The sequence below is a fragment of the Macaca nemestrina genome, chromosome 5 (genome assembly GCF_043159975.1).
Source record: "Macaca nemestrina isolate mMacNem1 chromosome 5, mMacNem.hap1, whole genome shotgun sequence".
NCBI classification, from domain to species: domain Eukaryota; kingdom Metazoa; phylum Chordata; class Mammalia; order Primates; family Cercopithecidae; genus Macaca; species Macaca nemestrina.
The window spans coordinates 104,012,198-104,035,073 of NC_092129.1; the positions used below are offsets into that span (position 1 = coordinate 104,012,198).

At 37.0% G+C, this 22,876-nt stretch overlaps 1 protein-coding gene across 2 annotated transcripts in view; it reads left to right on the top strand.

The window, feature by feature from the left end:
* LOC105495711 (inhibitor of Bruton tyrosine kinase) overlaps nt 1–22,876 on the top strand; it is a 79,890-nt gene that overhangs the window by 12,672 nt on the left and 44,342 nt on the right. The window contains exons 3-12 of one of the 2 annotated variants that reach the window (XM_011765441.3): nt 1,107–1,203; nt 3,764–3,888; nt 8,283–8,393; nt 9,948–10,118; nt 11,419–11,536; nt 11,977–12,157; nt 14,830–14,950; nt 17,381–17,558; nt 19,268–19,442; nt 20,991–21,593. In XM_011765441.3, coding sequence (XP_011763743.2) covers nt 1,107–1,203; nt 3,764–3,888; nt 8,283–8,393; nt 9,948–10,118; nt 11,419–11,536; nt 11,977–12,157; nt 14,830–14,950; nt 17,381–17,558; nt 19,268–19,442; nt 20,991–21,593 — 1,880 coding nt within the window. The remainder of the gene's footprint in view (nt 1–1,106; nt 1,204–3,763; nt 3,889–8,282; nt 8,394–9,947; nt 10,119–11,418; nt 11,537–11,976; nt 12,158–14,829; nt 14,951–17,380; nt 17,559–19,267; nt 19,443–20,990; nt 21,594–22,876) is intronic. The other variant, XM_071096810.1, reaches the window with a different exon arrangement.

Below are 22,876 nucleotides of genomic sequence, written 5' to 3' on the forward strand. Positions count from 1 at the left end.
GACAATCTGCCCACCTCCCAAAGTGCTGGGGTTATAGTCATGAGCTACCGCGCCCGGGAGAGTATGGCTCCTCAAACACAAAAAGAGTTAAATGTTTATGTTCACATGTAGTCCCACACAGACACAAACCCAGAGCTAGGGACTTGTAGGGACAATGCATTTATGGGGTATTAAAGTGGTATCAGACCTGCTTTACCATCAAAAATGTTCACATGGCCGGGAGCGGTGGCTCACACCTGTAATCCCAGCACTTTAGGAGGCTGAGGCGGGCTGATCACGAGGTCAGGAGTTTGAGGCCAGCCTGGCCAACATGGTAAAACCCCATCTCTACTAAAAATACAAAATTTAGCTGGGCGTGGTGGCGGGCACCTGTAATCCCAGCTACTTGGGAGGCTGAGTCAGAAGAATCGTTTGAACCCGGGAGGCGGAGGTTGCAGTGAGCTGAGATCGTGCCATTGCAATCCAGCCTGGGTGACAAGGTGGGACTCCGTCGCAAAAAAAAAAAAGTTCACTTGTAGTTAATTTTTATTTAAAGTGTTAATTTTGTATTTCTTCACATGTTCTGGTCCTTCCTTATTCCAGCAAGAGTTGGATATGTGATTTTTCTTAATTATTCTCTGCAGTATGTGAGAGAAAAATGTGTGTGAATATGAGAGATAAGTTATTAAATTTTTTTTTCAGTGTATTTATGGGATTGATTATCTGACTTTTTGGTATATAAGAATAGGAAGATGGCCAGGCGTGGTGGCTCACACCTGTAATCCCAGCACTCTGGGAGGCCAAGGTGGGTGGATCACCTGAGGTCAGAAGGTTGAGACCATCCTGACCAACATGGAGAAACCCCGTCTCTACTAAAAATACAAAATTAGACGGGCATGGTGGCGGATGCCTGTAATCCCAGCTACTTAGGAGGCTGAGGCAGGAGAATCGCTTGAACCTGGGAGGTGGAGGTTGCAGTGAGCCAAGATCGTGCCATTGCACCACTCCAGCCTGGGCAACAAGAGCGAAACTCTTTCTCAAAAAAAAAAAAAAAAAGAAAGTTACTGATTATAGGTAATTGATTTTATATATATATATTTATGTATTTTTTTGTTTGTTTGTTTTAGCATGGTGTTAGTCTGTATATTCAAGATAAAGAAGGCTTGTCAGCTTTGGATCTTGTAATGAAGGATAGACCAAGTCATGTAGTATTCAAGAATACTGGTAAGAAAATTTCACAAATGGGTTGGGCGCTGTGGCTCACACCTGTAATCCTGGCAATTTGGTAGGCTGAGGTAGGCGGATCACTTGAGGTCAGGAGTTCGAGAATACTGGTAAGAAAATTTCACAAATGGGCTGGGCGCTGTGGCTGACACCTGTAATCCCAGTAATTTGGTAGGCTGAGGCAGGCGAATCACTTGAGGTCAGGAGTTCGAGCCTGACCAACATGGTACAACCCCGTCTTTACTAAAAATACAAAAATTAGGCCGGGCGCGGTGGCTCAAGCCTGTAATCCCAGTACTTTGGGAGGCCGAGACGGGTGGATCACTAGGTCAGAAGATCGAGACCATCCTGGCTAACACGGTGAAACCCCGTCTCTACTAAAAAATACAAAAAACTAGCCGGGCGAGGTGGCGGGCGCCTGTAGTCCCAGCTACTCAGGAGGCTGAGAGAGGAGAATGGCCCGAACCCGGGAGGCGGAGCTTGCAGTGAGCTGAGACCCGGCCACTGCACTCCAGCCTGGGCGACAGAGCGAGACTCCGTCTCAAAAAAAAAAATTAAAAAAAAAAAAAAAAAAAAAATACAAAAATTAGCCGGGCGCGGTGGCAGGTAATCCAAGCTACTTGAGAGGCTGAGAAGCAGGAAGAATCGCTTGAACCGGTGAGTTGAGATCTCACCACTGCACTCCAGCCTGGGTGATAGAGCTAGATTTCGTCTCAAAAAAAAAAAAAAAAAAAAATCACAAATGTATTCCATTAAGGTGCAGCTTAGCTTAGAAAATTTTAATGAAATTTTATTCTTCTTAAAGTAGTCGGGAAATTTATTTGTGTGTGGTTATCTGCAAAGAAATTTTACTTTGATATATGTTGGATGTTTTTTGTTTGATATTCAGAACACATTTTGCATTTTAAAATTTGAATCCATATTTATGTCTATAAAAGTACAATCTAAAATGGGAGGACTGTTACAATCGTAACTACTGTAAAGTAATTGATATATATTCAGAAAGTAACATCAGCATTGAGGTAGAAGGAAAAAGGAATGGAAATTGTTCTTCCTTTTGTTGTTGTTAAGATAGGGTCTCTGGAAATTATCATTATTTTTGTGGTTGTTGTTGAGATAGGGTCTCGCTTTGTCAGTCAGGCTGGAGTGCAGTGGCATGAACACGGCTTATTGCAGCTTCAGCCTTCTGAGCTTAAGCGATCCTCTCGCTTCAGCCCTCCAAGTAGCTAGGAATACAGACCCATGCCGTCATGCTCAGTTAATTTTTTTTTTTTTTTGGAGATAGAGTTTCGCTCTTGTTGCACAGGCTGGAGTGCAATGGTGCGATCTTGGCTCGCTGCAACTTCTGCCTCCCAGGTTCAAGCTGAGAGATTCTCCTCTCTCAGCCTCCCGAGTAGCTGGGATTACAGGCATGTACCACCACACCCGGCTAATTTTGTATTTTTAGTAGAGATGCAGTTTCTTCATGTTGGTCAGGTTGGTCTCGAACTCCTGACCTCAGGTGATCCGCCTGCCTTGGCCTCCCAAAGTGCTGGGATTACAGGCATGAGCCACTGCATGCGGCCAATTTTTATATTTTTTTTTTTTATAGAGATGAGGTTTTGCCATGTTGACTGGGGTGACCTGGAACTCCTGGACTCAAGTGATCCTCCTGCCTTGGCCTCTCAAAGTGCTGGGATTACAGGCGTATGCCACCGTGCCCAGCCCCAATTATTCTTTTATTCGCACATTCTCAGATTCACTTATCCCTCCAGTTTGTTTGCACTTTTAGATTTGGAAGTGGGAATTGGCAGAAAAGAAAAGATTTAACTGGGGCAGTGTATAGTTTGCATTTAACTAGTGAGCAAGCTGAGTAAGGACACATTCTGTATTTTCATTTCTACCCTGGATGCTGTGTTGCAGGTAACAGTGATAATTCCATTCTAGGACTTTATTCATCTTCTAAAATAAAAATGAAGATTTATATCATGAACTTAGCTGTGATTTCTATTCCAGTTTAATGGGCTTTACCCTAATCACTAATTTGATTTTGTGTCTATGAAAAACAAAGTATTGAAAATTAGTGTTCCTGTACAAACAATAAAACCACATTTGCTACGTTTAGAACCTTTGTCTGCATGGATTAATAATATCTTACATTTGATATAGGTCTATATATTATTTTCATGGAAACTAAGCAGATATGACCGGTGGTATTTTACTCATTTGGCAGTTAAACTTTAGCTGCTAAAGAAACAAGGAACAGCCTGGGCAGAGTGGCTCATGCCTGTAATCCTAGCACTTTGTGGGGCCGAGGTGGAAGGATCACTTGAGCCCGGGAAGTCAGACCTTGTCTCAATTGTTTAAAAAAAAAGAAAAGAAGCAAGGAACAAACGTTTGTTTGCTTGCATTGAGACAGGCCTGTACTATGATTTGGATTTTCTATTTCTAGAATTACCTAATATTATATTAATAGATTCCTTCACAAAAGAGTGTTGGCATCTTTCAAATATTGTAGTTAAATTAGTTCTTATATTTGTTTTAAAATATAAAAAAGTATAAAAACTAATTTTTATTTTAGATCCTACAGATGTTTATACTTGGGGCGATAATACAAATTTTACCCTGGGTCATGGAAGCCAGAATAGCAAACATCATCCAGAGTTGGTGGATCTGTTCTCCAGGAGTGGGATTTATATCAAGCAGGTATTTTGAAGTACAATCTGCATACTTTTAGAGATGAGAAAGAACTTTTGTATTTGATTGTTCAGCTTTTCATGTGAATTACGTAACTTTGTTTAAGGTACGGTAACATTTTAATGTTGTAATCAATCAATAGAACTTTACTAATTTTATTTTAGATATTGTTAGCCTTAACTATATTTAGACTTTGTAAAATACCCTAAAATATAAGATATTTGTGCAATTAGTGTTAGAAATTAGAAAATGTTACACAGATAGTAGTTTAAGAGGGTAGAGCTGCTCTTGATTTTCTAGCTTTTCTATTTAACGAACATTAGAATTCTGTAAGCTGTTTCTCAAGTGAATTTGTTGTTGAAGCTCAGTGTTATTTTTGATAAGTGAACAACAGTTTTTTTTTTTTTTTGGTGGCATTAAAACAAAATAATTTCAATTTAGAAAACAACACACTTCTTTCATTTTTCTGTAACAAAATAATGTTTTTAGGTTCCAAGCTATTTATCATGAAGAGAGTATGTTTAATCTGATGTGAAGTTGGATGACAGCAGTCTGGAAAGGCTATAGAGTTTTATAACTGACGGTCTGGTAAACTGCCAGTCATTCTGTTTATTTATATTCTCACTGACAAGCAATAAATAATTAAATGTCTAAGTCTCAGTTCTCAGATTGGATAGTAGATAGTAGAACTAAAATTTCATCACTTGCGGAGACAGATAAGCAATGTTTTGGAAGTGTGGAGTTCAAAAATTTGCCCTCAGGTGCTTTAGGCACGAGGGATGCTTTTTGTGAACCTGAGTTCTTAAATGTAAGTAATTGTAAAACTTTAATAGATACAATTGTAAAGATTTGGTCTGTGGCCTTACATCCTTATAATGCATGATATCTTCTGCTTCCCTAGATACAGCTACTGTTGACAAATCTTTCTATATAACATTGTGTATACTTGTGTATGTATGTGTATCTCTAGCCCCAGTCTTTCTCTTGAACTTTATTTGTCGTACTGTGTCTTTCAAGATATTTAAATTTAGAATATCTAAAGTGTTATTTTTGCCACTCCTAAACTACCCTATTCAATTTTTAATGCTATAAATCTCAATTTATAAATCCTGAAGATGATACCTCAGAGCATGTCTATTTAGTTCTTCTGTGTCTCATGAACCTTTTTTTGGACAGTGACAACAGTGTCCTAATTTGACTCTTTGGCTCCATTCATTTCCAACCCCGATAATATTCTTCTCCAGAATTATTTGTCTTAAAAAAGAGGTAATTATGTCTTTATAGCTAAATCACCTTTGGATAAAGTCCAAACTCTGTGACTTGGAATGTAAGAACTTTTTCAGTCTTCCTAAATTACCGTTTCAGCTTATATTTCCTACAACTTCCTAGTTATATTCTTTCTGCATTTTCAAGTTCATAAAACTTCTTTGATCCAGAATATGAGCTTGGAGTGTTTTTATCACTATAGTACTGGCTCTTTCTAACTTTCACCTATTATTCATATATGACATATATAACAACACTTAGCTTATATCCTGAGATTGAATTCTTAGACAGTTTTTAGAGCTATTTGACAACATATCCCTAGTTTGCCCAGGACAGTTCTGATTTATGATTATTTTCCTAGTGTAATTGTTAGTATCCTCTTTCATTCTCAAAAATGTTTGCATGATAAACTATATGACCACTATATTTAGGGTTCCATAGAGCACTGTTTTTTAAACTAAAAGTCGCAACCTAATGTATCACAACCACCAATTGAACAAAAAAAGCAATAGAATTCTTAAACTCTAGAGAATATTAAATTTTGAGAGAACAGGAATAAAAGCCCATATAGGAATGAAAAGTGGCTAGAGAAGTAGGGAGTAGAATGGTATCATGAAAGCTAATATTCTAGTGGGTCATCTACATAGACCTGGAAGGAACTTAAGATAATGAAAGGACTTGTAATGGGCAAGAATCAAGCTTGGTGTCCAAGTCTTTAGTGAATGTGAGGGGGTGAGCAAGATGGTGAGAAATCAGAGCAGGGGCAGCAAGTATACAAGCTGCTCACACCTAGTCTAGAGCTTTTTGCAGACATGCTAATCAAAAAATTTTTTTAATGCTGAGCTTGAGCGGGTCCTCAGACTCCTCCTTAAAATGGTAATCCAACCATTAGCAGCCACTAATGATTGATTGGAATTGTGGCACAAGAAAGACACCTGTTTTTCCTTTTCTGAGGCAGTACGTGATATACCTTTATTTCATGAACCGTTACGGAGCAGGGATTTTAAAGACAAAAGTGAAGGAATCATGATGGCATTAGGAAACCAGAGGGTGATTGAAATGTCTGATTCTAAGAAATATGTAGTTTGGAATATTTGAGTATATTCCATTTGTGAGGGTTGTGAGTGAACTAGTGTACTCAAAGAGAAAGCCACATTTCAGGTAAGGCAAGGCAATGGGTGTATTTTGTGAAGGTATTAAGGATCTAAGGGATTTTATTTACCGCAGAATGAGGGTGAAGCAAGCATAGTGGATAGGTTTGAGAGGAAAGAAATCAGTATAAATTTCAGTCAGGGAAGAGAAAGCAAGTATGGGAATATTAACTGAGTACCAGTTATATAGAGAGCCCCATTAGTTATTGAAAAGGGGCTGATTCTGTATTATGCAGTACCAAATGAATTAACTACTATGAGATAGAGATTATTAATGTTAGTATTATATATTCCAGATAATTAAAGTGAAAATCCATGCTCAGTTCTCATTTAAAAATTCAGGGGTATTAGACCGGGCGCGTTAGTTCACATCTGTAATCCCAGCGCTTTGGGAGGCCGAGGTGTGCAGATCACAAGGTCAGGAGATCGAGATCATCCTGGTAATACAGTGAAACCCCATCTGTATCAAAAATACAGAAAATTAGCCAGGCGTGGTGGTGGGCGCCTGTAGTCCCAGCTACTCGGGAGGCTGAGGCAGGAGAATGGCGTGAACCCGGAAGGCGGAGATCGCAGTGAGCCGAGATCGCGCCACTGTACTCCAGCCCGGGTGACAGAGTGAGACTCTGTCTCAAAAAAAAAAAAAAAAAAAAAAAAAAATTCTGGGATTTTAAAGTTAGATGACTTAAAACTGTCTAGTATTGTAACTGTTGTTTAGTAGTAGAAGCCAGCAACTGTAGGATGGCATTCTAATATTGAATATAAAATTGAATGAAATGTATTCTTTCTCATTTCATAAAATGAATTTCACTGACAAATTGTAAATTTAAAATACAAATTTGGATTTTATTTTTAAACTTTTTAGGTATTTGTGGTACAGCTAAATCAGATAATAATCTTTGCATTACTTTTTTTTTTTTTTTTTTTTTTTGCTAGCTATATTGTGCTTACAAAATTCCGAGTGGTCTAGGATATGTGTAAATATTTAGAGCTTGTTTAGCTTATAATTTTTTTGTTTTCCAAATCACTTTGACTTTCTGGAAATGATTTTAGGGTTTCTTTATTTCTTACTCATCTTTTTATATCCTAAGTTAGAAATATTTGCAGATGTTGTAAGAAATATGAATGCAAACAATTTTCAAAAATGAGAAGATTTAAAAAATATTATTAAGGTAAAGCGAGTATAATGAATATCAGAGCTTGGAAAATAGCAAAATGTGGCCCGGGGTTAGATATGTAAATATATATATATTTAAAACTGCTGATCATTTCCTGTATTGTGTTCTGCTGAAGCAGTTCAACTGTTTCAGTATCTTTGTCTTCTGTAGTATGTGAATGGTAAGTCTGTGTATCAGGGGCAAGGGAGGGTACTGAGATTGAGGCAGATAAGGAAAAAGGAAGTGAGAAAGGAAAGAGAAAAACTTGAAAATAAATATAAAATTATTTATTAAAATAATTATAAATGTATAATATTAAAGATGTGTTGATAAAACTAGAGATAAGGTAAAGGACATCGTGCCCCCCACACTATGTATAAATGGCATTATTGTTTTTTAAAAACACTCTGAAGATGTTTCTGTTATTTTTATTAATACCATATATCACTATTCGGTAATCTTATACTTCCTGTTGCACTCTGCTCATTTCTTTCTATTTGATATTTCATGAAATTGGAAAACAATTGGCTACTAAGTTTTGGAATTGAAGATTTAAAATTATATTTTCCTTTGAGTAATCTCTTCTGTGGGTAACATGCTTAATTCTTTCTTTGTTCTGTTTTTTCATGTCAATGTTTTCAGACATAATTTTAAAACAAAGCATATATATCTTTTATTTTTATTACAGAAAACTTAAAATGTGAAAATTTAAATCTTATGAATTCCCCTTGTATCCATTATCCTGTTTAAATAATTAACAATATTCTATTTCTTTTTCATAAAATATATTTTATTCAGAGATGTTTACTAATATTCTCTTGTTTTCCCTTAGGTGGTGCTTTGTAAATTTCACTCCGTGTTTCTCTCTCAGAAAGGGCAGGTTTATACCTGTGGTCATGGTCCTGGAGGGCGATTAGGACATGGAGATGAACAGACATGCTTGGTAATTGAAATGTCATTACACTGTTTAGGTAACTTTAGAAAAGTGCTGATAAGCTGAAAGAAACAGTTAACTAAGTTTTTTTTTTCAACTGTAAGGACGAAATAATACACCAATTGATAATAGATTTTAAAAAATCTGTTTCCTGGTATATCACGTTCAAATTAAGGGTTTACATACAATGCAAAAGGATTAAAAAAGTAATACTTTGGTTATAGCAAATACCGAGTCAGGAGTGTATATAAGCTTTAAAATGTTTCTACAGTTGAAATAAAAGAAGGCAGACTAGGCCAGGCGCAGTGGCTCATGCCTGTAATCCCAATACTTTGGGAGGCCGAGGCAGGCGGATCACCTGAGGTCGGGAGTTCGAGGCCAGCCTGACCAACATGGAGAACCCCTGTCTCTATTAAAAATACAAAATTAGCTGGACGTGGTGGCACATGCCTGTAATCCCAGCTACTCGGGAGGCTGAGGCAGGAGGATTGCTTGAACCTGGGAGGCAGAGGTTGTGGTAAGCCGAGATCCCACCATTGCACTCCAGCCTGGGCAACAAGAGCTAAACTCCATCTCAAAACAAACAAACAATAACAACAACAACAAAAAGAAGGCATACTAATTGTAAAACACTTTTCCTGAAATAGTTCTGGTTTTTGTTTTTAACTTTTCATTAAGATTTCTGTGGTCTAAAAACTGAGCCAGTATTTTCATTATATAGTCACAAAATTGATATTAATGCTACTGAAACTTAGTGCTAATTAGAAGAGACCTAGTACATTACCTATCAGAAAACTGGTTCACTAGGTTATTTTAATTTTTTTTTTATGTGGGGACTTCTGGTATACTTATCTATTAAATGGTGCTTTAAAAAAGGGGAAAGCTATAATGATAATAGCTTCCATTTTTGAGGGTTTATTTTGTTCTAAGTATTGTTTGTGCTTTTCATATATAATTATTACCTAAGCCTCACAACAGCCCTGTGAGGCACAAGTATTGTCTTCATTTTATGCATGATGATGATACTAGTAATAGCAATCATTTATTGACTGATTACTGTTTTCAGATGAAGAAAATGAGGTACAGAGAGGTTAAGACATTTGGTTGAGATCAAATAGGTAGTGACAGAAGTAAGATTTGAACTCAGGACATTTAAATGACTCCAAAGGAATATGATACTATATGTTTGGTTACTCCCTGAAGGGAAGCATTGATTCTGTATTTTTGTTTTTTTCAATGTACCAGTGTATACTTTGATGAGTTCCCTTTATTCATACCAAACAAATTTGCACTTGGTGTATGGTAAAGGCTCAAAAATCATTTGTTGAATTGAATTATTTCACTGAAATGTCTTACTGGGCTTTTGTATTTTGCTGATAAACTTACAACCATATTCTTTTAACTCATCTACCCTTTGCTGAAATGTAGAATTTACCTATGATTGATACAGCCATGTATCAGTCATGTCATTTCATGTCATTTTAGATGTAGCATCATCAAATTCTACTTGCATATCTGTATAAATGGTTAATGTAGTGTACTAAAGTTCATTTTATTTTGTAGGTCCCTCGGCTTGTGGAAGGACTGAATGGTCATAGTTGTTCCCAAGTGGCAGCTGCTGAGGATCATACTGTTGTGTTAACTGAAGATGGATGTGTTTATACATTTGGTCTAAACATTTTTCATCAATTGGGAATTATTCCTCCACCTTCCAGTTGTAATGTACCCAGACAGGTAAGCTTTACTCCTTTAAATAATAAGCTTTTACATTTGCAATAAAACCTATATGGACAAAAAAATGTAGGTTATTGACAGAGCAACTTATTTTATTTCTGTTATTTAGCTTTATCTTCAGTGGTATATATTGTCTTTATTATTTATTATTATTATTATTATTATTTTGTTTGAGACAGAGTCTTGCTCTGTTGCCCAGGCTGGAGTATAGTGGCATGATTTTGGCTGACTGCAACCTCTGCCCCTCGGGTTCAAGCGATTGTCTTGCCTCAGCCTTCTGAGTAGCTGGGATTACAGGCACACACCACTGTGCCTGGCTAATTTTTATTTTATTTTTTTGTATTTTTAGTAGAGACAGGGTTTTGTCATGTTGACCAGGCTGGTCTCAAACTCCTGACCTCAGGTGATCTGCCCGCCTCAGCCTCCCAAAATGCTGGGATTACAGGCGTAAGCCACCGCACCAAGCCTGTTGTCTTTATTTTTAACGGGAGAAATTAAACATAGTACGTATTAGCATTTGTTTGGGGGAAGAAAGAAAGCACTTGGGAAATTCTGCATTTGGGAGATTAGCCACCAAACTGCATCTTTTAAGTATTCATAAGCAAAGGGAGGTCCAGATATTTTGGGTTTGAAACTTAAACACTTTTAGGCCCTCCTTAAGAAAAAATATGAAATTTATCAATACCAAATGGGTTCAGGCAAGTGAGGAACCCAGAGACATAAGTTTTATTTGCTTCATTAAATCTGCCTCTGCATAGATATCACATGTGACAAGTTGATGTTAGGGGACATGGGTTCAAAAACCAGTATTCTTTATTCTACTGTTTTACTCTCATGTGTACAGCCATCTCCAGAAGGTGCACAGTAGTGCACAGGACAATCTCATGACAAAAAAATCATCTAGCCCCAAATGTCAATAATGCCACTGTTGAGAGACCTTGGAAATATCTAATTTAAAAGTACGGTTTTCTATTAAGAATGAGACTGGCTGTTTTGCATATTGCTTGTTAGAAAAAGAAAAATAGCTAAAAGTTTAATAATTTGATTCTTATACCATGCCAATTTTCTGTATGTTAAAACTGCTGACTGAAAGTGGCTGCGTCACAATGTTTTGTGTTCTGAGAAGGATTCAGGTCTTAGTACGAGTGCTGAGATCTATTAGTGACAACTGCCATTTGCACTTGAGGGGTGGGCCACTAACAGCAAGTATACCATATATTTGCTGGTCTGCTGGATCTTTAAAAAATTGTAGTAGGTCATAGATACATAGTAAATTGCAGTTTTATTTGTCTTTGAATAGATACAGGCAAAATATCTGAAAGGAAGGACAATCATTGGCGTTGCAGCAGGCAGGTTTCATACAGTCCTATGGACTAGAGAAGCTGTTTACACTATGGGACTAAATGGTGGACAACTGGGTAAGAAATCCTTGATGACAATATCTGGAAATTAAATTGGACTCTTTAAAAAATTATCTTTTCTTTTTAATTTTTATTGATTAGAATGAGATTATGAGTGACTTTTTGTTTGTTTGAGACAAAGTCTCACTCTGTCATCCCAGCTGGAGTTCAGGGTGCGATCACGGCTCACTGAAGCCTTGGCCTCCTGGGCTCAAACTATCCTCCCATCTCAGCCTCCCAAGTAGCTGGGACCACAGGCCCTTACCACCATGCTGGGCTATTTTTTTGTAGAGATGGGGTTTCACCATGTTGAACAGGCTGGTCTCGAGCTCCAGGGCTCAAGCAATCTGCCTACCTTGGCCTCCCAAAGTGCTGAGATTATAGTCATGAGACACTGTGCTTGGCCAAATAGCTTAAAAGAGCTATTTTGTGATTTGCTTATTTGTATCATTTTTTAGGTTGTTTGCTAGATCCCAATGGAGAAAAGTGTGTAACTGCTCCTCGTCAGGTCTCTGCCCTTCACCATAAAGACATCGCTCTGTCTTTGGTTGCTGCAAGTGATGGAGCTACAGTCTGTGTTACCACAAGGGGAGATATTTACTTACTTGCAGACTATCAGTGTAAGAAGATGGCTTCTAAGTATGTGTATTTCTGTGAAAGAAACATAACTTTAATAATAATTCAACTCTTCCAGCAAATATCTGAGTGTCAGCTTTAGGCTATGTTCTATAAATGTCAAATGGAAAATATTGAATGAGGAGAAACATCAGGAATTTTTGTCTTTCATTTTTGTCTTTTGGCATGGATCTAGTGAATATATATAAAATTTCTGTGTAAGTTGTAAAGTGGTATTTCTGAATTATGTTTAATATGTAGTTATATATGAGATATATGTTTTTTCTTTTTTTATGCTTTCAGTGCACAGAAATATATTAATCTTAATTCTTGATTTGTGACACTCTTATCATTGGTTTCTCTGTAGCCTTTTTTACATTATACGTGTATTTGTCTTTAAAATATAATCATATGTCATGAGCCCTCTAACCAGACTCAGTGTTTATAACTGATAAGTATATATATATTTAAAAAATGTTATAATGGAATGCAGTAAAGTAGCAGTTGGTTGACAAGTCAAAGCAGAGAATCATAAAGTGTTTTTTTTTCTTTTTAATTGAGACAGGTTCTCGCTGTGTGGCCCAGGCTAGTCTTGAACTCCTGGGTTCAAGCGTCCCTCCTGCCTTAGCCTCCCAAAGTGCTGGGATTATAGGTGTGAGCCACTGCTTCCAGCCTTATAAAGTTTTAAGTATGGGTGGGTGCACCAACTGGAATTCCCTGTCTTTTCATATAAACCATACTCATAATGTGTCATCTGTCATTTCATTTTGAATGATTTAAGGAACCAGTGCTTAAAAACAATTGTGCAGTAATGTAAGTGCAGAATTCTACATTTTTAATACATTTTGAATCTTTTATAATTGATAATTTATTGACAGTTTTTTGCTGCGCATATTTATTGTGTCATTCCAAAGTATTCAACTTTTATAGACAGGTTTCAGACTAATATTTTACCATTTATATAGTGTTTTACTATGAGAAATTCATTATAAATATATACATTATTAGTTTAAATAAATACAAGTACTGAAATAGGTCTTCGTGCAAATATAAATGATTCTTGGAAGTGGATAGCTCAACTAGTGGAAGCAGTTGTGTACAGGATTTCTAGAGAATAGCTGTCTAACTTTTAAAACAATTAGGGATTTAAATTTAAATGCAACAAAATACTTTTGATAATGTAAAACAGATACCATCCATGAAGGTACTCATGAACAGAAAATGTCTATCAGTTTGTAAAAACTTACCTTCTTTGTATAACAGTTCCTTTTTTTTTTTTTTTTGAGACATTGTCTTGCTCTGTTGCCCAGGCTGGAGTATAGTGACATGATCTCCGCTCACTGTAACCTCCACCTCTCAGGTTCAAGCGATTCTCCTGCCTCAGCCTCCCAATTAGCTGGGATTACAGGCACCTGCTGCCATGCCCAGCAAATTTTTTTGTATTTTTAGTAGAGATGGGGTTTCGCCATTTTGGCCAGGTTGGTCTCGCACTCCTGACCTTACATGATTCGTCCACCTTGGCCTCCCAAAATGCTGAGATTACAGGTGTGAGCCACTGTACCTGGCAGAAAGTTACTTTTGACTTCAATTTTAGGTTATATTTTAGTTATATAAACATGAAAATGTGAATATGTTTCTTAAAACTGAGTAAATAGATTTTTTGCTGAGTTTGAGGTGATATGTAAGATATTAAGTTGTATTTTTAGTTAACATTTATAAAACTTGCCTATATAACATTAAATCACATAAATATGTTATATCCAAGTTTACATTAAGTAAATTATTTTGTTACAGATTAAGTTATACAATATAGTAATTTTGAAAAGTTTCTTTTTCCTTTAAAAGGGAGAACAGTCATTGGAGTAGCAGCAGGCAGAGTTCATATATTGCTATGCACATCAAATGTGCAGATATAATGAAATGTGTAGCTAATGAATGAGTTATTGAATAGTAGTACAGATGATTTTCATGGTAGCCATATCTGTTTAGGATTAGCCGTTTTTGAAATTAAGCATTTCTATTTTGAGGTTTAAAATTTGTCTTTTCTGTTAAAATACAGATGCACTTAAGAGCTTATAGCTATACTAGTTATTTGTTTATTATTTATTAATTTTTTAAGACAGAGTCTCTCTCTGTCACCCAGGCTGGAGTGCACTGGTGTGATCTCTGCTCACTGCAACCTCTGCCTCCCTGGTTCAAGTGATTCTTCTGCCTCAGCCTCCCGAGTAGCTGGGACTACAGGCGCGCATCACCATGCCCGGCTGATTTTTGTGTCTTAGTAGAGCTTGAGTTTCACCATGTTGGCCAGACTGGTCTCGAACTTCTGGCCTCAAATGATCCACTGGCCTTGGCCTCCCAAAGTGCTGGGATTATAGGCGTGAGTCCCTGCACCCAGCCCATACCAGTTATTTAAACTCCAGAGTGAATGTTTGAATTAGCAAGTGGAACTTCAGGCATTTAATGTGTGTGTTTGTGTGGGTAAAGGCATTTGAGGGAAAAAGACTTGCCATAGAAAGGAACAGCCACCTTGTAGGGGAAATTTACAGAATGGAAGACTAGAGATACCAAAGACCAAATCATTTTACTTCACCTTTCACAATAATTGCCTGTAGATTGTTTGAATAGTAACTTCCTTGAAGTTTAGGCATGTGTATTTTAGAGAACATATTAATCTAGAATTTTTTTTTTTAATCTAGACAATTGAACTTGAAGAAAGTTCTTGTGTCTGGGGGTCATATGGAATACAAGGTTGATCCTGAACATTTGAAAGAAAATGGGAGTCAAATTTGCATTCTTGCAATGGATGGAGCTGGAAGGGTAAGTATATGTTATGTAAAAGTATAATCTTACTCTCGGTTGATAGCTATGGCAGACCTGGTAACATGAAAATGTATTGCTATGTTAGTGACGATTCCTGTTGACTTTGATGATTACTGCTGGGTGCCAAAATAAGTATATTTGAGGCATCCATTACTAATTAGTATGGAGCTGGGATTTAGAGATAGTATGACAGACAACATTTAATCTAATGTTGCACAATACTGATTTGTTAAACTGTAATCAAAAAATTTATTTATTGTGCTTAAAATGAAAGATTTTGATGTTATTTACACTGAATACTGATAAATGATACTGAATTGCATAAATATGAGATATGTAATGTAACTATAAATTTTTTTTTTTTTTTTTTTTTTTGAGACAGTCTCGCTCTATTGGCCAGGCTAGATTGCAGTGTCATGATCTTGGCTCGTTGCAACCTCCACCTCCTGGGTTCAGGCGATCCTCATGTCTCAGCCTCCTGAGTAGCAGGGATTACAAGCATGCGCCACCATGCCTTGCTAGTTTTTGTATTTTTAGTAGAGATGGGGTTTTGCCATGTTGGCCAGGCTGGTCTCAAACTCCTGGCCTCAAGTGATCTACCCTCCCCGGCCCCACAGATTACTGGGATTACAGGTGTGAGCCACTGTGCCTGGCCTCACATAACTATTCTTAAAAAAGCAAAGATCAGGCAATATGATACATTTGTTGCATAGTTGGAAATTTTTTTCCAGATTTAATTTTATACAAATGTATGCATTATAATATGTGTATACATTATAACTATCCACATTATATATGAAAGATTTTCAGATCACTAGTGTGTAAGGAATTTCTTATCTCTTAAATGAAAAGTTCTAATTTTAGTTCCTTATGCAAACATACCAGTACATTTCTCTAATAAATTTATTAATTTGAAATATTAAAAAAATTTTCTGAAATATATACTTTAATTGATGTATTTGTATATTATATAAAATACATCTCTAAATTTTTTTTGAAGGGTGGGAGAGTGGGAGCCATCTCTAAATAATACAGATTTTAAAAATTATATTTAAAAGTATATATTATACACTAATGATACTGAAAAACACACAGTGTGGGTAGAAAAACACAGATAACTTTCTGGTTTTACTTATAAAATTAAAATAATGTTTTCCAAGGTTTATAATGTGCTGTAAAGTTTGACATTTTAGAAATTGAGGAATTAATCATAAAACTCCACCTACTGGGTCGTTACAGGCATACATTATAGGGATGGAGAATGAAGATGATTTTAATAGTAGTAACTGGGTTTAAATATTAGAGCTCTACATCAGGAAGAATAGCTGTTGGATGGAGGGCGTAATACTTGGGTGATGTGATGCTCTGTGCAGCAAACCACCATGGCACACGTTTACCTATGTAACAAACCTGCACATCCTGCTCATGTACCCCTGAACTTAAAAGTTGAAGAAAAAAAGGAATTAGAGCTCCAATTTGTACTAGTGGAAGGAAACAAATGGGGTTATGTAAAATAGTTGAGTATAAAAAGTTATATTTGATTTTGGGATGTGTATCACTTAAAATGGATATAGCTTATACTTCTGGGTGTTTACTTCCTGCAAACTAGAGTCTCACTAAGAAAACCAAGCTCTAAAAGCATCAGTGTCAATCAGTATAGTCTTTTTGTGTGAATAACCTTTTAGTGACCTTGTCAGATAACCATTTTGTGTTCTAGTTTTCTTAACTTGATTATGAGGGAATTGAACTTTTAAAAATTAGCACTTACTAATTTTTCAAATGAAATTGTGCTTGGAGTACCAGTATATGAAACAGATAAAACAATTGCTACTGTGGATTGGGAAGCCTGACACTCCATCTCTCATCATTCTCCATCCCTTAGCAAGTTCCCTGGAGCTACTTTTCAGGGACTCTGAGGTTTGCAGAACCATTTACAACCATTGAATTCTGTAATGATTTTTCTAAGATTTTGTTTTAGTTATATAACTGAGTTATGCATACATTTACTTTTTTCTTGAGAGTAAAGTTTGGATTTTCATAGGGGGATCATTCTTCTTGTAAAGAGATAGTACTACAGGAAGCCTGACTTGTAAGTTGTAGCTTTAAGATTTTGTTTTTCTTTAGCATTATAGCAGATCAGTTTGCCCCAAACAAGTAATACTGGAAATTGCTACTTCTTAAGAGGAGTGCCTTTGAAATATTTTCTAATGCTTCAGGCTTGCTTAATATACTTTTCTGAAAGATATTTCTTTAAAATCATCTTGATTTTTATTATAGTATTTGTCTTTTCTGTGGAAGAATGAACATTGAAACATACTAATGAGAGCTTTTATTTTAACAGCATTGTCTCTTGGTATCTTGATTTAAGGTTTTGGTAGTTCAAATGCTACTTGCTTTATATTTCAATATGATTTGGTTTTGTTTTAGGTGTTTTGCTGGAGATCAGTCAACAGTTCTATGAAGCAGTGTCGATGGGCCTATCCACGTCAGGTCTTCATTTCTGATATTGCTTTAAATAAAAATGAAATTCTGTTTGTTACGCAAGATGGAGAAGGATTTAGAGGGAGATGGTTTGAAGAAAAAAGAAAGAGTTCTGAAAAGAAAGGTCAGTTCATATATGTGAATGAAACGTAAAAGTACCTTTCAATTATCCTTTAATTTGACAAGTATTAGGTTCAACTGACAAGTATTATTAGGTTTTACCTTTATGTATTTATCTTTGTGATTAGTTTTTTTAATGCCTGTTTCCAATTATAGTGTAAGGTTAGTGATGGCAAGGGCCATGAATATTCTTCTATATCCTTAGCCTTTGGCATATTTCCTGGCACATTGTAGTCACTCATTAAATCACCTGTTGTATGAATAACTCAGTTATCGTGTGCCAAAACCAAATCAAGAATGTTTATAATTACTCAGAAAATTATAAATGTGTTCTTCAAAATCATAAAGCCACAGAGAAATGACTTTCGTAAAGTTTAATGATTTAGTTGTATTTCTTTTATTTCTTTATAGATTATTCAAGTCTGTAAACATTTAATATATATTTACTATGTGCCAGATATAGGGGAAAATTTTAAAGATGCAAAAATATATAAAATGGGCCTCTATTCTGAGGCACTCATAGGCTTGTAGGGGTAATAGACATGTATATAAATACTTGCAGTTCACTGAGACTAATGTTAATATCCACATAGTAAGTTTCTTGAGAGCATAGAAATTGGAATGACTGAGTATCAGAGGAAGATTAGTAAAGCCCCATATGACTAAAATGAATTAATTTGTGAGAGTAACTAGAACATAGGTTCAACGTATGGAAGTCTTTAGAAGTGTGTCAGACATATTTAGTGATCTGAAACTGAATTCATGATCTCATGCTCCAACTTCTGCTTCTCAGTGTTTTCTATTTCAGTAAATTATTATCTTTGACACTCAGATTTCCCTTACGCTAGAATTAATCAGTCATCAAGTTTTGTTCTCTTTCTCAAATGTTTCTTATATCTTTCCACTTTTTTACAGATTCATTGCTACAACCTAGTCTATATCATCTTTTAATTCTTTTCCTGGATTTACAGTAATTCCTTAAATGGCCTCTTTATATCTATTCTTTGTTTACCTTAAACATTCTTCACACTACAGCCAGAATCATTTCATTCATGTAAATTTCGTATCTTTGTGGAAGCACTGTATCCTTTGCCTTCATAACCTTGATTTTACTTGCAATGATATAATAATTTGTGTAATGTCTATCTTCCCTGCTAGATTGTGTACTCTATGAGAGCAGGAACATGTCTGTCTTCTTCACTACTGTATCACCAGACTGATGATACCACAGTAGCCCTGTTTGGTCACTCACATATTTTCTGAATACATGCAAGAAAGGGGGAAGAGAAAGGCAGGAAGCAAATAAACAAGCAGATTATGAAGACACTAGATTTATATATTTTTAATCCAAGTTGGAGAATTTTTTTCCCTTTGGGCAACAGGAAGTTTAAGTTGAAGAATTTTAAAAGCTATTATGACACTAGATTTGCTTTTTAGAAGGGTAACTTTGGTTGCAGTATGGAAGATGTGTTTGTTGAAAGAGATGGAATCATGGATATTTTAGAATCAATCCACCAAAAATTTCCTATATAATACAACCAATATATTCAGTGCAAAATGTGTTGAAGAGAGGATGTAGTTCTTCAAAAACACTGAATATATATGAAAAAGAGTTCCATAGTTTTCTAACTGCTTTTCTATTCCATTTACTTCTCAATCATTTTAGTGGTTTCAGTAAAGCCTTGATTAATGGTAGTTTTTTTTTTTTAACAGAGATTTTATCAAACCTTCACAATTCCTCATCAGATGTGTCTTATGTCTCTGATATAAATAGTGTGTATGAAAGAATTCGACTTGAGAAACTTACCTTTGCACATAGAGCTGTTAGTGTCAGCACAGATCCAAGTGGATGCAACTTTGCAATCCTGCAGTCAGATCCTAAAACAAGGTATACTTGTATATATTAAATTTCACTTTTTAGAAGGAACAATCACTGAATTTTCTTGCTTTCAGTAGCTCCTGGTGCAAATTTAATTGAAGAGCTGTTGCCAAGACCTATAGAGACCTTAGACATAATCGTGTTTACAGGGTAATCCAGAGGTAGAATTTGTTATCCTCAGAGTGATGAATATTTCCTTTAGTTTGTAAACTGACATTTATTGAAAATATTGAAAATATCTATACATGTACTCGCAAAGTTTATTTTTTTAGTTTTTTTAAGACGGAGTCTTGCTCTGTTGCCCAGGCTAGAGTGCAGTGGCACAATCTTGGCTCACTCTAACCTCTACCTCTCAGATTGAAGCGATTCTCCTGCCTCAGTCTCCCAAGTAGTTGGGATTACAGTTGCCTGCCACCAAACCCAACTTAATTTTTGTATTTTTAATAGAGATGGGGTTTCGCCATGTTGGCCAGGCTGGTCTTGACCACCTGACCTCAGGTGATCTGCCAGCCTTGGCCTCCCAAAGTGCTAGGATTACAGGTATGAGCCACCGCACCCCGCCTGACTTGTCTTTCATACTTTATGATGTACCCTAGGTTCTCAGATTCTGAAAAATGTATTATAAATATTTCTTAGGCAGTTTGCAAAAATTTGTGACCCTTGAATATGATGAGAATTGGCAAAAGAAGTGTTGTGGCGCCATCTGTAAATCCCAGTGCAAATCTCCTAAGTCACATTAGCAGAGAGGTATCAGGTTAAGATAAACATCAAGGGTACTGTTGAAGAGGGAGGAAATTCTGCAAGTAGGGTGATCATCCATCCTGGTTTGCCCAGGCCTGCCCCAGTTTTAGCATTGAAAGTCTCATCTCCTGAGAAACTTGTCAATCCAAAGCAAACCACAGGAGGGTTGGTCTTCCTACTGAGAAGGGTGAAATGTTGGTTGGGACAGTGTAATTGCATTCCCATAGTACTGTAAGAACCAGGGATACAGACAACTTAGTTCTTATCATTTTTTTTTTTTTTTTTTTTGAGACGGAGTCTTGCTCTGTAGCCCAGGCTGGAGTGCAGTGGCCGGATCTCAGCTCACTGCAAGCTCCGCCTCCCTGGTCCACGCCATTCTCCTGCCTCAGCCTCCCAAGTAGCTGGGACTACAGGCGCCCGCCACCACGCCCGGCTAGTTTTTTTTGTATTTTTTAGTAGAGACGGGGTCTCACCGTGTTAGCCAGGATGGTCTCGATCTCCTGACCTCGTGATCCACCCGTCTCGGCCTCCCAAAGTGCTGGGATTACAGGCTTGAGCCACCGCGCCCGGCCAAGTTCTTATCATTTTAATTTGAGAGAAGAATAGAATATAAATATAAAAAGGAATAGAAAACAAATTAAAGGATGATACAGTATCTAGAGCTTTGTTCAATATTCCTGTATTTTAGGAAATGCCATATTTAAAATTTTCTAAATACTGTTTAAAAAATTGCATTTTAAAGGAAAATTGGCTAGGTATGGAAAAGGATTTCCTTCATTTTTTTTGAAGCATAATTTGTTTTTATCTTGTTTCTAGCCTTTATGAAATTCCAGCTGTGTCCTCATCATCCTTTTTTGAAGAGTTTGGCAAACTGTTGAGGGAAACAGATGAAATGGACAGCATTCATGATGTGACATTTCAAGTTGGCAATAGACTCTTCCCTGCACACAAATATATTTTGGCAGTGCGTTCTGATTTTTTTCAGAAATTGTTTCTTTCAGATGGCAGTACTTCAGAATTTACAGATATTTACCGGAAGGATGAAGATTCTGCAGGGTGCCATCTCTTTGTGGTAGAGAAGGTTCATCCTGACATGTTTGAATACCTTTTACAATTTACATACACAGATACTTGTGACTTTTTAACTCATGGCTTCAAACCAAGAATACACTTAAACAAAAACCCAGAAGAATATCAGGGAACTCTGAATTCTCATTTGAATGAAGTGAATTTCCATGAAGATGATAACCAGAAGTCTGCATTTGAAGTTTACAAAAGTAATCAAGCTCAAACAGTTAGTGAAAGGCAGAAGAGCAAACCTAAATCTTGTAAAAAAGGAAAAAATATTAGGGAAGATGATCCTGTAAGAATGTTGCAAACTGTTGCAAAGAAATTTGGCTTCAGTAATTTGAGTAGTAGGTATGATTTCTCCTTTATATCTGTTCCTGTACGTCATTCAGTCCTCCTTTAAAAAATTTCCCACCCTTTTTTCCTTGCTTTTCTTTTCTTTCCCCTCCCGCAGTCACCTCTCACTTGTTCCATCCCCTTCTCTTCTCTTTTCTCTCCTCTTCCTCTCTCTCCCTTTCTCCCTACCCCTCCTTTTTTGGGGGAGGTACATGGATGTGTCTTTCCTACATTTGCTGGCAGAGCTATCTCTGGGACTTCTTGGATTACATTAATGGATGGGAAAGCTGTTATTGGGTTTGAACTCTGGTTTGGTTGGATTACATTAATGTATGGGAAAGCTGTTGGTGGGTTTGAACTCTGGTTTGTGTATGTAACAGGGATCTGGAGTGGCAGGCAGTGCGGTATGCTGGAAAGGTCTTTCAAGTTAGACATACATGTCTCTTAGCTTTATTATTCCTGGCTGGGACAATTTTCTTTCTTTTACCTCAGTTTCTCAATATAAGAAATGGGAAAGATAATATTTATCTCATATTGTTGGTATGGTTTTGTCATATTTAAATTGCCTAATACCATAGTATCATATTATGAATCAGATTATTTGAAATTCTCTCTCTTTTTAAGGTATTTATGTTGCTTGTGGCAGTTAAACCTTAGTTGTAGGGTGGGAACAGAGGAGGGGGGTGTATCATGTTTTCTGTTTAGAAGTAATGAAGGGGCTGGGCGCGGTGGCTCACACCTGTAATCCCAGCACTTTGGGAGGCTGAGGTGGGCAGATCACCTGAGGTCAGGAGTTTGACACCAGCCTGGCTGACATGGCAAAACCCCATCTCTACAAAAAATTACAAAAATTAGCCCCGCATGGTGGTAAATGCCTGTTGTCCCACTTACTGGGGAGGCTGAGGGAGGAGATTTACGTGAACCTGGGAGGTGGTGGTTGTAGTGAGCTGAGATCACACCACCGCACTCCAGCCTGGGTGACACAGCGAGACTTCATCTCAAAAAAAAAAAAAAGGCCGGGTGCGGTGGCTCAAGCCTGTAATCCCAGCACTTTGGGAGGCCGAAACGGGCGAATCATGAGGTCAGGAGATCGAGACTATCCTGGCTAATACGGTGAGACCCCGTCTCTACTAAAAAATACAAAAAACTAGCCGGGCGAGGTGGTGGGCGCCTGTAGTTCCAGCTACTTGGGAGGCTGAGGCAGGAGAATGGCGTGAACCCGGGAGGCGGAGGTCACAGTGAGCTGAGATCCGGCCACTGCACTCCAGCCTGCGCGACAGCGCGAGACTCCTTGTCAA